The sequence below is a fragment of the Lampris incognitus genome, chromosome 1, assembly GCF_029633865.1.
Source record: "Lampris incognitus isolate fLamInc1 chromosome 1, fLamInc1.hap2, whole genome shotgun sequence".
NCBI classification, from domain to species: domain Eukaryota; kingdom Metazoa; phylum Chordata; class Actinopteri; order Lampriformes; family Lampridae; genus Lampris; species Lampris incognitus.
The window spans coordinates 120,492,277-120,510,357 of record NC_079211.1 but is presented as its reverse complement, the minus strand read 5'-3'; the positions used below and the strand labels follow the sequence as shown (position 1 = coordinate 120,510,357).

The following is an 18,081-nucleotide window of genomic DNA, read 5'->3' as shown; positions in this document are numbered from 1 at the left end:
TCCACCGAACTCAGAAAGGGTGAAGCGAATCACAAAGTCGATCACAACTTTTATTGCCAACGATGTGCGCCCCTACTCAGTAATTGAGAACCAGGGCTTTCGTGCTGTGCTGCACACTTTGGAGCCGAGATACAACATTCCATCTCGACGTTTTTTCACCGACACAGCGATACCCACACTCTACAATGAAACGAAAACCAAAGTCATGGAATCATTGAGGAAAGCGGGTAGGATAGCAATAACATGCGATGCGTTGACATACATCGCTACAGAATATTACATCACTGTAGCTGCGCACTTTATTACCGATGACTGGCAGCTCTTCCACCGGAGCATGTAGACCAACTCCTGATCTTACACAAAAACTTTCACATTCTAGCATTCACCTGCTAAGCACATTTGCTATGTTGCACTTCCATGCATTTCCATGATTTCATTGTGGCCTATTATTTGTATTTTCTCCATTATTTATTGTTTTACCAAATATTCCACAGAAAGTGTTAGTTTTGTATGAGAGCTGGTAAAGAATTCTATGTTGTTTTTGTATGAAAGCCATTTTTTATTTTAATATACAGCAAAAAAAATTTTTTTTGGTCTGAGGGATTCTGTGCTCATTGCCCATAACAGAGGATTTCAGTTGAAGTCTTTATTATTTATTGTGACTGAGAACAGATTTTTATGTTATCATGTGATTGCTGAAGTCTTGCTGAAGCCCATGTTAATTTACAAGGATGCTGCTACAGGCACACTTTTGTTTGTTTTCGTTCTTTGCAATGCTGGGAAATGTGACCTTTCAGTTGACACATCTCTTCTATTTGTTACCGTATTAATGAGAGATAATGGAAGTAAATTCATGTGTTTATTTTAATTATGGATCATTACAAATATGCTATGTTTTAAAAGTAGCAAGTAGTCACACAGTGAGAAAAAAAATAAATCATGTACATAAATCAATAATCGTTTATAATCGCATGGTAGCCCTCTGAATTGGAATCAAATTGTGAGGTGCCTAGAGATTCCCACCCCTACTTCACACCATGTGTATCACCACAGTCATGTGATACAAAAGTGATAAAGATAATGGATGGCTGGATGCAACCATTTATTAGTGTTGCTTTATGTCACAACTATGTTTGGTAGAAAAGTCTGGTTTTAGGATAAGTTCATCTTATCCGCCCATACCAAAGAAAATCTTTACCAGCAGATTTATCCAACACTGTAAATGAGATGCTTATTGTAAGAGTCCTTTTTGCCCTGGCCCCTTCACCTTTAAATTGTTCCAGCAATAGCTGGATGCTGTTCTGGTGCTTCTGGTGCTGTTCGGTGAGCCTTCGGTCTGCATCAAGGGCCAGGCGCTGCAGGGCAGCCTCCATCTCTCCGACCACCCCCTCTTGCTCTTCAGTTTGGAGCTGCAGATCGTCACAAAACAGTTGCAAACGACGCTGCTCCTCGCGGAGACACACCACCTGGAGGCAAAAAGGAAGGAGGTGGAGGGATAAGAGGGGGAGGGGACAGCTCACTCCCCCCAAACAAACAAGTAAAAAAATGGACAAGCAATAAATTAATACACAATATCTCTTAAAAAATGCAAGCTCTCTTCAAAGTGTTGACTAAACCTTGAGTGACCTTGACCTTGAGTGAGGGAAAGACAGCAAGCAGGACTAGATAAGGTGGGTGGGTTCGTAGAGGTGAAGAAGGGAAGAGAGCGCATCAGTTCGTTATGTCTTTATGCATGCTCAATAATCCAGGTAAGGAAATCACAGAAAGGTGAATCAGTTAATCTGGACACAACGTTTATTGAGAGAAATGTTTCATCACTCATCTTAAGTGACCGCTTCGTTTAAACTGACTGCAGGTATCCCCACCCTTATAAACAATACAATGGCATAACGACCGAAAACAATGATCAGTTTCATATGTAAATTGCTGTGACCATTTATTAGAGTTGCAATGGCCATGTGTACTATTGGGAAATAGCTGCAATCACAGCATTGTAAGATGGCAACAGATGTACTCTTAGCTGCCCCCCCCCCAGTTCAGGGATGGTCGTTCCCTCTTCACATAGATGGCCTCCTTGACTCCCTGTTCAAACCAGCGTTCCTCCCTATCATGGATGTGCACATTCTCATCCTTGAAGGAATGGCGACTGGCCTGTAGATGGGTTTAAACTGTGGAGTCCTGGCCTGACATGTTAGCTCTTCTGTGCTGTGCCATCCTCTTGGCCAGTGCCTGTTTGGTTTCTCCGATGTACAAGTCACGGCAATCCTCCCGGCACTTCGCAGTGTATACTATATTGCTCTGTTTGTGCCAGGGGATCCGATGCTTGGTGTGGACCAATTTTTAGTGTAGCGTGTTTTGGGCTTTGAAAGCAGCTGAGATGCGGTGTTTGGAAAATACGTGTCTCAACTGTTCCGGAACTCCTGCCCCATACGGAATCACCACTGGTTTATGTTTAAGCACTGAGTCACCTTTCTGTGATCAGTTCATTATGTTATAATAATATTTCTCTGTGCATATATAACCCCTAAAAAGAACAATACACACTACAGTTTGAAATGGTATAAGAATTATATTCCATACATGTCTTTGCATGCTCAATAATCCAAGTAAGGAAATCACAGAAAGGTGATTCAGATCATCTGGACACAACGTTTAGTGGGAGAAATGTTTCATCACTCATCAAAGTGACTTCATCAGTCTCAACTGACTGCAGGTATCCCCTAACTTTATAAAACAGCACAGTTGCATAACAACAGAAACTAACGATTAGTTTCATATGCAAATAGGCGTGACGATTAACTAGAGTTTCAATGGCCATGTGTACTATGGGGATGTTTACAATCTGACTCCTGCGTTCCTCCCTATCAAGGATGTGCACATCCTTATCCTTTAAAGAGTGGCCATTGGCCTGTAGATGGGTGAAGACTGTGGAGTCCTGGCCTGAAGCATTAGCTCCTGTGTTGTGCTATTGTCTTGGCCAGCGTCTGTTTGGTTTCCCTGATGTACAAGTCATGGCAATTCTCCTGACACTTAACAGCGTGCACTCCAAGGTGAGATGTGGTGTTTGGAAAATACATGTCTCAACTGTTCCAAAACTCCCGCCACATATGGAATCACCACTGGTTTACGCTTAGGCAGCTGTTGTCCTTCTCCTCTCTTTGATTGGCTTGTGCACTGTTTGGGTGTCTTCCTGGCTTTGACAAACGCCCAATTAGGATAATCACACATAACCAGGGCCTGTTTATAGTGGGATTTCTCTTTTCCCCGGCCACTGTGTCAGTAGGGACGTTGTCAGCTTGGTGGTACAGTGTCCTAGTAACTCTTAATTTGTGCTCCAGTGGATGACAAGCGTCAAACCTTAAGTACTGATCAGTATGTGTAGGTTTACAGTAAACATCAACAATCAAATGTTCCCCATCACCAATTGCAATTTCAGTCTAAGAAGGCTAACATCATTTTTCACATCTTCTCTAGTGAACTTGATGTGGTTGTCCACCGAGTTAATGTGGTCAGTGAAATGTGGTACATCCTGAGATTTAATTTTAACCCAGGTGTTGTCCACAAATCTGAATTAAGGGCTAGGTGGTGTCCCTGGATAGGACATCAGATGAACTGATTCAATTTTCTTTGATTCACTTTCATTCATTCAATAGTACACATTGCCATTGAAACTATCTGCATAAGAAACCAAGCGTTGGTTTCGGCCGTTATGCAACTGTGCTGTTTATAAGGTTGGGGGACACCCACAGTCAGTTGAGACTGACGAAGTCACTTGGATGAGTGATAAAACGTGTTTCCCACTAAACGTTGTGTCCAGATGAACTGATTTACCTTTCTGTGATATATTCCATACAGTTGCCACACCACCTTGTGTATTCAGCTCAGGTATAAAGGTGAAGGGAGCAAGTAAGACAGAGAGCTATAGAGGTACAGTAGCATTGGTGAAGTAAAGCTTACAGCTGGCGTTCTGACTCAGCGGGAGCACCGCCTGGCAAGAGAGGAAGGGGCAGGACTGGAAGAGAAAGAAAGAGCAACTGAAAGACAGCATAGCAGCTGCAGCAGAAAGAAAGCATTCAGCTGTTCTGATTCAACCATTGTGGGGAAAATCTAGACAAAATCAATGGAAGATATTTCAGCTGACTGCAACCTCCGGACACACACACACACACACACACACTGGAAGAAACAAAGGAAGAGTGAAAGAAAAAGAGAGGCGGTAAGGAGGAGGGACAGACAGCTTTCAGGCATTGATATAGCATAAAGAGAAGAATTAAGACACATGGGCAATACAGCTATGGGGAGGAGCGGGGGATGGCACTCAACTTAAAGCCACTTGAGGAGGAGAGATGGGGAAAATTAGGGTTTTGCACCGAATCTTTGCCTGCATATCCTCTATCCATAATTCCTTCCCCTTGTTTCTTTTCACTTCACACATAGCAGTTTGTGTCAGAAACGCACACAGCAACACACTGAAATGGACAATTTGTGTAGTGTTGGCACGCAAGAATAAAGTACCTCACTTACTTGTTGAAAAACTCCAGCAAGAGTTTGAACCATTTTGGTTACACCTAATATTCAAATATTTGTTTTCTCACAATTTCACAATAAGTTGTTTATTGTGTAACATATTGAAATGAGCGTTTTTTAAGCTTATTAAAATCAGATGTATTTAAAGAAATGAAAGACTATAAAAAGTTTTTCAAACACAAGAAATTAAAAAAATACAATGTGTAGGACAAAGAAAGTACAAATGAAAGGTGAGGAGGATGTGTGTGTATTTGTGTATGTGTTTCTGTGACATAGAGAGAATGTGCTGTATATAATCTATCCTACCTTGTTGAAGTATTTGACCAACAATTGTGAGCCTTCAGGCATTGAGAGCTCTTGTAGTTTCCTGGTGACATCGCAGAGGTGGACGGGCTCAGTGTTGTGCAAGTGACAGGAAGAGGAGGGTGGGATTGAAAGTTGCCTCTGTTTGTCTTGTATGGCACAGTTTTTGAATTCTACAGCTGCATCCAGAGCTTCTATGGCTTCCTCCAACTGGAGCAGGCAATGCTCCTCCTGGGTAAAGGCACATACACTGATGAAAATGCTTACAAATGCAAGGTCAAACACATCTATACGGTAGGAACAAAATACTCTGTCATAATATATATATTGTGTTTAAAAAAAGAAAAAAAGTCAAAACTTTGCTGGCCAAATAGGGTGCCTACATGTTCAGCACTGTGTTTTCAGTAAACACAGACAAACTATTTCCCCTCCCCTAACACCTGTGTCGTGAGAACCCTGCCCTCTTTAAGCTGTGCATCCAGAGCATCTCTCCTCCATCTTAGAGCTTCTCTCTCCTTCTCCATTTCCTCTTTGGTGACTCCTCCAGTCTGCCTTGCCTTCCTGCCCTCTAGCTGCTCTTCCAGGGACCCCAGCCTTGCAGACACACGCAACAGATCCTGAGTTAGTGCCTGAGAACAGGATAAAAGGGGAGGTACACGCAAATCATTTCAAATGTGGACAATCAGACAAATTTCAACTTTGTGTTTTCAAGGAATTTGGTGTTAAGGCAGCTTTCAGCATTTCAAATGTTTCATCAACTTTCAGGATTCCATACACATGGAAATGACAATAATTGAAGCCCATTGAGTCATTTCGCCTCCTGTAAGAACCGTTGGTATACACATATTTGTTTTTAAAGTGCCTTGATGACTACGAAATAAATATTGTGTGATCCATCAATTTCCTCTTGTTTTGGATTTGTTTATTGGTAAGATCAAAATCTGAGAGTGATGTAGACCTGTTGTATGTGAATAAGCTCAACAGTTCAGTTACGTGACCACGTCTTTAGGAGAAAGTCCATAAATTATTTCACTAACATACAGAAAGAGTAGTTTTAATATTAGAGAGAGCACACAAAAAGCCTACTTTTTCAAAACCTATACATGTCCTACTGCATAATAATATTTTGAATATTTAGGATGCATTTTGAAATGAAATTATATAAGAGGCTCAAATTAACTGAAACCAAGAAAACCCCACTGTGGAAAAAAAACCCTCTATTTTCTTTTCATTAGTTCTGACTCCTGCACTTCAAATTCTGAACAAGTAAAGTTGTTTCTCTTTAGATAATTTTCTCTGCAGCGTGTCTCTGCAAAGTGAGCACCTCATCAGCCACCCAGATTCCTCCAAATATAACTTTCCCTTTTCTGTTAATCACACAACACTCAAATTCAGCTGTCCTTATATGGTCTTTCTGAGGCATTAACTATGCTAATCGAAGGTTTGGTGGTATGTGCATTCAATGTAAGAATAAGTGACATTCAACATTCAAGACACAAGCGGCAGAATCGTTTTGGGCTGCTTAGATATTTTATGAGTGTGGCATTGATTTCTCTTATGCACTTCTTGCAAGAACAAATTTAAGAGAAAAGTTCAGAGAAATGTCGAGCTAATTTAAATTGAATGTTCTTGTATGAGGCCCAGTTTGTTCAGTAGTCATAAACAGTGGCCTTTACAATACCTTTGTACTCACAAAGCCATTGACATCTCTCATATATTGCTATCTCCCACAGAGGCAAAAATAATCACGCACATATCCACATATCTGTACTAGTACCACACATGCACACCAATAGGCTGACCTGACTGGAGCGTAGCCTCTGGATCGCCAATGTGTTTCTCTGCTGCACACAGACCTCCCTGCGCTGGAGCACCTCCTCTTTCACCCTTAGCTCTTCTTCCAGCGCCAGCAGCCCAGTTCTCCTCTGCAAGGCCTGCTCCTCCTCTGCCTCCAGCCAACCATTACCATATTCCTAAAAAAAATGACAGAGAAGGAAGTAGAATTAAAAAGAACAAAGTGGGGAAAAGGAGGGAGAAGAAAATTGTGAGAAAGAATAAAGAAAAGTTCGTTTAGTGAAAATGTTAAGTCAAGAGAAGATTTAAATACTAATTTTTGTAAATTGAAAAAAATACTTAACCTTTTCTTTTGCACTGTCGTAGAATTCTCTTTGGTGGACAGTCAAATCCTGTAAACAAACAAACATTAAACAATTTTAAACCAAAGGAGATGTTCACATTTCACCCAAACAGAGTCACTGCCATTCAGGTCACTATAGATACTGAATAAGAAGAAAGAAGAAAGCCACTTTATTTTGTCTTTCATCATCATCATCATCAGCAGTCACTCAGGGTCGAGTAAGACTGTCCTTCTAGGTCCTTGTGGGTATCCTTGCAGGAGGATGCCTGCGCGTGACAGCTTTTTACGTGGAGAAGTTGATGCGCCTGCAGTCACCACATCGTCCTTGGCAGGGGTGGCCAGAGTAATGGCATGTCAAACCAAAACGACTGGGGACCATCCTGTTGCAGCCTTCATCCGCCTTCACTGGCATTGTCTTCTGCCAGTTCCATTGTTGAGGTCTTTGTTGGATCGCGCTTCATCTGGATCCTCCCACTTGACCTATCCGCCTTGGGTGACCCTACCAGGAGCCAAGCTCTGGATGGCATAGCTCTTGGGATCATTAGTACACAAAAGCTTCTCCACCACGACAAGGTGGTGATCAGGAGAAGATTTTGTCATTGTGTTCTTACAACGAATTTGTTCTCTGCATTTAACCCATCCTACTGTATAGGAGCAGTGGGCAACATAGTGCACGGGGACCAACTCCAGCTCTTCTTTCCATTGCCTTGGTCAGGGGCATGGGCGGAAGTATTAACCCTAACATGCATGTCTTTTTGATGGTGAGAGGAATCCGGAACACCCATAGGAAACCCACACAGACACGAGGAGAACATGCAAACTCCACACAGAAAGGACCTGGGAGGGCCTGGGGTTCGAACCCAGGACGTTATTGTTGTGAGACAACATTGCTAACCACTGGGCCACCATGCTGCCATGTGCTAAATGCGAATTTTCCCCCTTTTTCTCCCCAATTGTATCCAGCTAATTACCCCATTCTTCCGAGCTGTCCTGGTCACTGCTCCACCCCCTCTGCTGATCTGGGGAGGGCTGTAGACTACCACATGCCTTGTCCGAATACATGTGGAATTGCCAGCCGCTTCTTTTCACCTTACAGTGAGGAGTTTCGCCAGGAGGATGTAGCACATGAGAAGATCACGCTATTCCCCCCAGTTCCCCCCCCCCCGAGCAGGCGCCCCGACCGACTAGAAGACGCGCTAGTGCAGCAACCAAGACACATACCCACATCCGGCTTCCCACCCGCAGACACGGCAAATTGTGTCTGTAGGGACCACCAAGCCGGAGGTAACATGGGGATTCAAGCTGGCAAGGTCCGTGTTGGTAGGCAATGGAATAGACCGCTACGCTACCCGGACATCCGCGAATTGTTTTTTATTTCAAAAGTTTCCCACTGTGATGAGTGGATGACTATTGTGTGCTTGGCCCAATACAAGTTCCTCGAAGATTAACATGAACAGTCAAAGAACCAAATGTTTTGTCTGATGTAGTATTGCTGCTTTAAAATACCGAAGTACTAGAAGTTGGTGTGAGTGCATTTTGAAACACTGATACAAACCCTGATTCGGTCTGGTTCTTCCTTAGATGTGCTGCTGGTCTCTCTCTCCTGTCGAAGAAGGTTTACTCTCTGCATATTCATGTGCTGCAGGCTGAGTTTGAGTTCATCTTGGGTCTGCTGGCTCTGAAGGGAAAGCCGTACCAACACCCCAACCTCTGTGCCATTACCACTGTGTCTGACACAGCTGTCCACGGCTTGGGCCTTCCTGGCTAAAAACACAAACACACAAGTCTTGATTTATAATTCCAGAAACAATGACTGTCACATACAAAGAAACACTTAGACAAACAAATAGGTACTTGCACATACCAAATGACATAACTTATGTTTCTCACAAAAAAGAGCAATATCACACATTGAAAGAGTTAGATTTAAAGGAGCACACACAGAAACGATGTCAGACAGAAATATTACACACCAGTTTTTTCAAGCTCTTTAATGAGCTCCTCTTTCATACGCATGTTGATCGACAGTTCCTGGATCCTCCTCTGAGTGGCGTTAGTTCTCAGTCCTGAATTCTTTAAACCATGTTGTTTGCCATGGTGCTCTCCAGCCCCTGGGACAAACAGAGTTAGTGTTGACCTTAAAAGGAAGCTGAGGTTTAGGTGGGGTGTGAAATAGCTAATTGGAAAACATACAGTGACTCTGGTGTCTTGAGGGGAAGCAACACAAGAAAGTGGGCAATGCTCCATGTTAACAATAGATTATACCAGGGCACAGAGGGGGAAATTTGAACTAAGTACAGTTTGAATACAATCAAGCGGTATAACGAGACACAAATGGATTGAATCTGGTCAGTGACAAAGGAAATTCTGGAAACAGCACTAGCATTAATACTGGAGAGGAGCACTCAGACAGCGCTGTGTGAAAAGCAGGTGCAGAGTGCTCAGAGGAGATGTTTGGTAATTGATGCTAATGAGATGAGGTCATGACAAAAGAACTATTCCTCTGACTTACTCTTAATGTTTGGACAATACACATAAAAGGGAAAAAAATAATAAATAAATTAGGCAGCATGGTGGCGCAATGGTTAGCGCTGTCGCCTCACAGCAAGAAGGTGTTGAATTCGAACCCCTGGGTTGTCCAACCATGGGGTCATCCCAGGTCATCCTCTGTGTGGAGTGTGCATGTTCTCCTTGTGTCTGAATTGGGTTTTCTCTGGGTGCTCCAGTTTCCTCCACCATCAAAAAGACATGCATGTTGGGGTTAATACTCCCATTTGTGCCCTTAACCAAGGCATGGCAAGGCAAACTGGAGTTGATCCCCGGGTGCTGCATGGCAGCTGCCCACTGTTCCTAGCTACACAGTTAGGATGGGTTAAATGCAGAGCATAATTTCCCTATGGGGATCATTAAAGTATATCAAAATCCAAAAAAGAAAAAAAAATCAAAAAATTAATAATGCTGATAATATCCCAGAAAGTTGAATCAGTTCATGTAGACACAACATTTAGTTGGAGAAACATTTCATCACTCATCTAAGTGACCCCTTCAGTCTCAACTGACAGCAGGTATCCCCTAACCTTATAAGCAGCACAGCTGCGCTACCAGGACGCCCCTGGACTATTACTTCTGTCTGACCAATGTATCTGGCTTCTCTACTAAAAATAAATCCACTGAATACCCCAATCCGTGTTCAGCCATGAGACCAATGCCACATGATGACAGTTTGCCAAGCCACCAGAGACATGGAGCCTAGATGAGGCAAATGAAGATGCCACAATGCATGAACCAGATGTTGAAATCGACGCTGATCTAGATGTTGAACACTTTATGCCTGGTTATTCTCATCTGATAACACAGCCAGAATTAAATGACCTGGTCAAGGACTAAGATTTGTCAAAAGCTAAAGCAGAACTACTTGGGTCAAGATTGCAAGGATGGGGTTTGCTGTCAACGGGTACAAAAATTTCTATCTTTCAGAACCATCAAGAACATTTGACAAACTTCTTTACATAGGTTGACAATCACTGTTTCTGCACTGACATTGATTGATTGTTCATGGCTTTGGGTTGTGTGCATGACCCCACAACAATGGTGTCTTTTTATAGATTTGTCAAAGTTAAGCCTGAAAGCTGTCCTGTTACACAGTGGCAATGTCCACCCTTCAGTACCCACTGGCTATGCAGTACACATGAAAGAAACGTACAATAACATGGAACTGTTGTTGAAACACATACGTACAGTACAACAATTACGATGGGAACATTTGTGTTGATCTAAAAGTATTGGCACTGCTACTATTATTTTTATTTTACTACTTTATTAATGGGGATTAATAAAGTAGTCAGGAAGGGCATCCGGCGTAAAATCTTTACCAAATGAAATATGCGGATCATAAATAAGATTTCCATACCGGATCGGTCAAGACCCGGGTTACCAACGACCACCACCGGTACTGTTAACCAGCAGGGTGCCGGTGGAAACTATGCTACTGTTGGGCGAAGGAGAAGGAGAGGGGGGAGGCATGTCCAGAGGCGGCTAGAGAGGAGGAAGGGTAGGCGTGTGGAGGTGAGAGTCGGAACTTTGAATGTTGGCACTATGACTGGTAAAGGGAGAGAGCTGGCTGACATGATGGAAAGAAGAAAGGTAGGCATACTGTGTGTGCAAGAGACCAGGTGGAAGGGGAGTAAGGCCAGGAGTATCGGAGGTGGGTTCAAACTCTTCTACCATGGTGTGAATGGGAGGAGTAATGGGGTAGGGGTAATTCTGAAGGAAGAGTATGTCAAGAGCGTGCTTGAGGTGAAGAGAGTGTCACACAGAGTGATGAGTATGAAGCTGGAAATCGAAGGTGTATTGCTGAATGTTATCAGCGCATATGCACCGCAAGTTGGGTGTGAGATGGACGAAAAAGAAGAATTCTTGAGTGAGTCGGACGACGTGGTGGAGAGGGTACCCAAGGAGGAGAGAGTGGTGATTGGAGCGGACTTCAGTGGACAGGTTGGTAAAGGGAACAGAGGTGATGAGGAGGTGATGGGAAGGTATGGGGTCAAGGAGAGAAATGTGGAAGGACAGATGTTGGTCGATTTTTCGAAAAGGATGGAAATGGCTGTGGTGAATACATATTTCAAGAAGAGGGAGGAACACAGGGTGACGTACAAGAGTGGATGAAAGTGCACACAGGTGGACTATATCTTATGTAGAAGGTGCAATCTAAAAGGGATTGGAGACTGCAAGGAGGTGACAGGGGAGAACGTAGCTAGGCAGCATCGGATGGTAGTCTGTAGGATGACTTTGGAGACCAAGAAGAGGAAGCGAATGAAGACACAGCCGAAGATCAAATGGTGGAAATTGAAGAAGGAAGACTGTTGTGTGGAGTTCAGGCAGGAGTTAAGACAGACACTGGGTGGTAGTGAATAGTTGCCAGATGGCTGGGCAACCACTGCAGAAATAGTGAGGGAGACAGCTAGAAAGGTACTTGGTGTGTCATCAGGACAGAGGAAGGAAGACAAGGAGACTTGGTGGTGGAATGAGGAAGTACAGCAAAGTATACAGAGTAAAAGGTTGGCAAAGAAGATGTGGGATAGTCAGAGAGATGAAGAAAGTAGACAGGAGTACAAGGAGATGCAGCGTAAAGCGAAGAGAGAGGTGGCAAAGGCAAAAGAAAAGGCATATGGAGAGTTGTATGACAGGTTAGACACTAAGGAAGGAGAAAAGGACTTGTACTGATTGGCTAGACTGAGGGACCGAGCTGCAAAGGATGTTCAGCAAGTTGGGGCGATCAAGGATAGAGATGGAAATGTGCTGACAAGTGAGGAGAGTGTGCTAAGAAGGTGGAAGGAGTACTTTGAGGGGCTGATGAATGAAGAAAATGAGAGAGAGAAGGTTGGATGATGTAGGGATATTGAATCAGGAAGTTCAGTGGATTAACAAGGAGGAAGTGAGGGCAGCTATGAAGAGGATGAAGAGTGGAAAGGCAGTTGGTCCTGATGTCATACCTGTGGAGGCATGGAGATGTTTAGGAGAGATGGCAGTGGAGTTTTTAACTAGATTGTTTAACACAATCTTGGAAAGTGAGAGGATGCCTGAAGAGTGGAGAAGAAGCATACTGGTACCGATTTTCAAGAACAAGGCCGATGTGCGGAACTGTAGCAACTACAGAGGTATAAAGTTGATCAGCCACAGGATGAAGATTTGGGAAAAAGTAATAGAAGCTAGGTTAAGAGGAGAGGTGATGATCAGCGAGCAGCAGTATAGTTTCATGCCACGAAAGAGCACCACAGATGTGATGTTTGCTTTGAGAATGTTGATTGAGAAGTATAGAGAAGGCCAGAAAGAGTTGCCTTGTGTCTGTAGATTTAGAGAAAGCATACGACAGGGTGCCGAGAGAGGAGGTGTGATATTGTATGAGGAAGTCAGGAGTTGCATTGAAGTATGTAGGAGTGGTGCAGGATATGTATGAGGGAAGTGTGACAACGGTGAGGTGTGTGGTTGGAATGACAGATGGGTTCAAGGTGGAGGTGGGATTACATCAAGGATCAGCTCTGAGCCCTTTCTTGTTTGCAACGGTGATGGACAGGTTGACGGACAAGATCAGGCAGGAGTATCCATGGACGATGCTGTTCGCGGATGACATTGTGATCTGTAGCGAGATAGGGTGCAGGCTGAGGAGAGCCTGGAGAGGTGGAGGTATGCACTGGAGAGAAGAGGAATGAAAGTCAGTAGGAGCAAGACGGAATACCTATGCGTGAATGAGAGGGAGGACAGTGGAATGGTCAGGATGCAAGGAGTGGAGGTGACAAAGGCATTTGAGTTTAAATACTTGGGGTCAACTGTCCAAAGTAACGGAGAGTGCAGTAGAGAGGTGAAGAAGACAGTGCAGGCAGGGTGGAGTGGGTGGAGAAGAGTGTCAGGAGTGATTTGCGACAGAAGGGGACCAGCAAGAGTTAAAGGAAAGGTTTACAAGATGGTTGTGGGACTAGCTATGTTATATGGTTTGGAGACAGTGACACTGACGAAAAGACAGGAGGCGGAGCTGGAGGTGGCTGAGTTGAAGATGCTAAGATTTTCACTGGGAGTAACGAAGAAGGACAGGATTAGGAATGATTATATTAGAGGGACCGCTCAGGTTGGACGGTTTGGAGACAAAGCAAGAGAGGCAAGATTGAGATGGCTTGGACATGTGTGGAGGAGAGATGCTGGGTATATTGGGAGAAGGATACTGAATATGGAGCTGCCAGGAAAGAGGAAAAGAGGACGGCCAAAGAGGAGGTTTATGAATATGGTGAGGGTAGACATGCACGTGGCTGGTGTGACAGAGGAAGATGCAGAAGACAGGAAGAAATGGAAACAGATGATCCGCTGTGGCGACCCCTAACAGGAGCAGCCGAAAGTAGTAGTAGTAGTAATCCCCATGGGACAATTCTTTCTCTGCATTTAACTCATCCTAGCTGTGTAGCTAGGAGCGGTGGGCAGCCCCCGTGCAATGCCCGGGGACCAATTCCAGTTCTTTTTTCCATTGCCTTGGTCAGTGACACAGACAGGAGTATTAACCCTAACATGCTTGTCTTTTTGATGGTGGGGGAAACCGGAACACCTGGAGAAAACCCACCGCAGACACGAGGAGAACAAGCAAACTCCACACAGAAATTACCTGGGATGACCCTCAAGGTTGGACAACCCTGAGGTTCGAACCCAGGACCTTCTTGCTATGAGGCGACAGTGCTAACCACTGGGCCACCATGCCCCTTGTTGTCCTCACAAACGGATATTTGTTTTCAACTTTTATACACAGCCTCACATAAAGTAAAACTAGGAATGCAGTTCGGGTATACTGTTGTTTCCTTTGTGAATGGGATAGCCGCGCTTAAGAGTCACATTACATTAAAAAGAACTGGCTGCTCTGTAAGTATTTCATTCCAGGGCAGAAAAGTGTGGTGCATAAACCACTTGTTGACCCAACAAAGACATTTCTTCCTCCTCTTCATATAAAACTCGGATTAATGAAACATTTTGTGAAAGCAATGAACAAAGAAGGTGAAGGTTTTCGCTATTTGAGACAAATGTTTCCAAGAGTAACAGATGCCAAGATTAAGGAAGGCATTTTTGTTGGTCCACAAATCAGACAGGCCATCAATGACAAAGAGTTAGGGGATCTGCTAGTGGGGCCACAGAAAATAGCATGGAAGGCATTTAAGGATGTTGTTGAGAATTTTCTTGGGAACTACAGAGCACCAAACTACATTGAGCTGAGCTGCTTGACAACATGCGTAAAGCAAACAAAACCATGAAGTGCAACATGTCGTTGAAAATTCATTTTCTGCATTCACACTTGGACTCCTTCCCTGTTGATCTTGGTGCAGTCAGTGACGAACATGGTGTAAGGCTTCACCAGGACAGTGAGACCATGGAAAAGTGGTATCAGGGCAACTGGATTCCATCAATGTGGCCAACTATTGTTGGACACTGACACAAGAGGCACCAGATGCTGAGTACAAACGAAAATCGGCTGCAAAACATTTTACGCTCAGTAGAACTGACACAATGTGTCAGCATCATTATGCAATTAAACATGTTGAATTCAATAAAAGTTATTTTAATGTTTCTCCAAACTCCTACATGATACAGCAAATCTGAAATTATTTTTGTGTTCATCTTGACATCGTCTACCATAATCTTTTTTTTCAGGGAGCAAAACGTTTGAAAAAATTTGTTGTCCAGTGTAATAAGTCTTAGAAATGTATTATTCTCTTAAATAAATCAAGAAATTTGCCAATTAGATGAGATATGTTCATTTGTTTCCAGACAGATCAATTTCAAAAGTGAATTTTTTTTTGGAATGGGGTGCAGTTGTCCTGAGATAGCCTGGCGGCCTGTCCAGGGTGTCTCCCTGCCTGCCACCCAATGACTGCTGGGATAGGCTCCAGAATTCCCGTGACCCTGAGAGCAGGATAAGCGCTTTGGCTAGTGGGATGGGGAAATTGTAGTGATACAGTAAATACTACCCAGTTCATTTCAAGATTTTTGTCACTTGTCTTAAGACAAGACAGACATTATTTAGCAGTGTAAAAGATCCATAATATACCTGTGGTTAGATGGGGCTGTTGTAACAGGATACCATTCTTGGAGTTTTGGTCCAGTCGAACATTGTTCTGTTTCTGGGCCATTTTCCTCTGTTGGCTGGTCCATGTATGGTTTAATGATCGCCTATTATAACACCACAACAGTCAATTGTATGGGTTACAGCAACCTTGATGATGAATGGTATGAAAAATAAATAATTTTTAAAAAAAAAGATGAATTTAGATTATGTGTGAGCTTGTCTCATACATGTGACATACACTATATGTACAAAAGTATTGGGACACACCTCTTAATCATTGAATTCAGGTGTCATTCAGACCCATTGCCACAGGTGTATAAACTCAAGCAGCTAGCCAAGCAGTCTGCATTTACAAACATTTGTGAAAGAATGGGTCGTTCTGAAGAGCTCAGTCTATGGACCAGACACACAGTACACGTCACGTCACGTCGAACGTCAAGTAAATTATTAATTGGAAGCAATGAGAGGTGTCACACTAGCCACGTTCCGTCACGTCCGATGGCTCTGTTCAACGTCAAGAATTACAGAGTTTGAATTCTCGATGGCTGACGGATCCGTCAACCAGCCTAGTACATTGTAATAATGAGAAATAAAGTTGATATAATGATATTGGTATGGACTACTGTTTCAAAATAATTTTGTTCTCTAATCCCAATGCAATAGGCCTACTGTCAATCTGCCCGATTTTATTACAATATTACAATACGAAGTCAAAGGAAGTATTTTGCGAGGCAAAACACAATCAGGCCTACAGAAATTGACTAGTATCTTGTTTAATCAGATAATTCGCGTTGCATAGTAGCCTACTACAGAACTTGAATACCTCTTGCGCTCTACCCATGTCTCTGCCGCGCGCAGATGCTGTTTTTACAGCCCTTCGTCGGCTGCGCGTGGGCTGAACATGACGTGACGCGACATGCGCGGTGAGGCAGGTCAAAAGTAACGTTGACGGAATGTTGATGGCGACGTGACGTGACGTGTCCTATGTGTCTGGTACCGAATTCAAGCGTGATACTGTCATAGGATGCCAACTTTGCAATAAGTCAGTTCGTGAAATTTCTTCCCTGCTAGATATTCCACGGTCAACTGTAAGAGGTATTATTGAAAAGTGGAAACATTTAGGAACAACAGCAACTCAGTCAAGAAGTGGCAGACCACGCAAAGTCACACAGCGGGGTCAACGAGTGCTGAGGCACATACTAGTGTGTAAAAGTCACCAACGCTCTGTTGACTCAATAACTGCAGAGTTCCAAACTTCCTCTGGCATTAACATCAGCACAAAAACTGTGCGCCGGGAGCTTCATGGAATGGGTTTCCATGGCCAAGCAGCTGCATGCGAGCCTTACATAACCAAGCACAATGCCAAGCGTCAGATGAAGTGGTGTAAAACATGCTGCCACCGGACTCTGGAGCAGTGGAAACGTGTTCTGTGGAGTGACGAATCACGCTGCTCTGTCTGGCAGTCTGATGGACGAGTCTGGCTTTGGCGGATGCCAGGAGAACATTACCTGCCTGACTGCACTGTGCCAACTGTACAGTTTAGTGGAGAAGGGATAACGGTATGGGGTTGTTTTTCAGGGGTTGGGCTAGGCCCCTTAGTTCCAGTGAAGGGAAATCTTAATGCTTCAGCATACCAAGACATTTTGGACAATTTTATGCTTCCAAATTTGTGGGAACAGTTTGGGGAGGGCCCTTTTCTGTTCCAACATGACTGTGCCCCAGTGCACAAAGCAAGGTCCATTAAGACATGGTTGGGTGAGTTTGGTGTGGAAGAACTTGACTGGCCCGCACAGAGCCCTGACCTCAACCCTATCAAACACCTTTGGGATGAACTAGAACGGAGATTGCGAGCAAGGTCTTCTCGTCCAACATCAGTGCCTGACCGTAGGTATAATGGCCAGGTGTCCCAATACTTTTGTACATATAGTGTATATGCGTATATGTGTATATACATAGGAGTAACACAGAAATACTCCAACGTCACTTTCTTTTGTTTTCTTCTCTGATAATATTCATAAGTTGGAACCAAACTCAGCAGGTTCAGAGTAGACTTACCGAAGTGTTTTTTTATTGTCTTCATAGTCTTCATCATCATCCTCTTTTCCCTCCCCTTGATCTGTATCCTTCTTCTCCTGGTGTTTTATGAATGGGCAATACACTTCCTCTTTCTCCTCAATCTCAGCCAGAAGAAGTTGACCACGCGTCTTAAATGCTGCAATCACTCTCTCTAATGAATAGGCTGGGGGACTGGTGTGAATCTGCATACATGCAGATGCCCACATGTACAGAGACAGATCCATATGCATGGATATAATTAAATAAAAACATATAAGCCGAGAAAGGCCAGAGACTAGCCTGCATTATTTCCATCCATCCATTCATTATCTGAATTGCTTATCCTGCTCTCAGGGCACGGTGATGCTGGAGCCTATTCCAGCAGTCATTGGGCGGCAGGCAGGGAGACACCCTGGACAGGCCACCAGGCCATCACAGGGCCGACACACACACACGCACGCGC

General features: G+C 43.7%; 1 protein-coding gene across 1 annotated transcript in view; it reads right to left on the bottom strand.

Annotated features, from left to right (window-relative positions):
• Positions 1–18,081, bottom strand: part of LOC130111957 (kinesin-like protein KIF27) — a 28,611-nt gene that overhangs the window by 7,229 nt on the left and 3,301 nt on the right. Inside the window, exons 5-13 of the mRNA XM_056279269.1 lie at positions 17,619–17,821; positions 15,546–15,667; positions 8,941–9,078; positions 8,523–8,731; positions 6,969–7,016; positions 6,633–6,803; positions 5,271–5,459; positions 4,834–5,061; positions 1,268–1,466 (exon numbers count right to left, since the gene is read on the bottom strand). Of these exons, the coding sequence (XP_056135244.1) occupies positions 1,268–1,466; positions 4,834–5,061; positions 5,271–5,459; positions 6,633–6,803; positions 6,969–7,016; positions 8,523–8,731; positions 8,941–9,078; positions 15,546–15,667; positions 17,619–17,821 (1,507 nt within the window). The remainder of the gene's footprint in view (positions 1–1,267; positions 1,467–4,833; positions 5,062–5,270; positions 5,460–6,632; positions 6,804–6,968; positions 7,017–8,522; positions 8,732–8,940; positions 9,079–15,545; positions 15,668–17,618; positions 17,822–18,081) is intronic.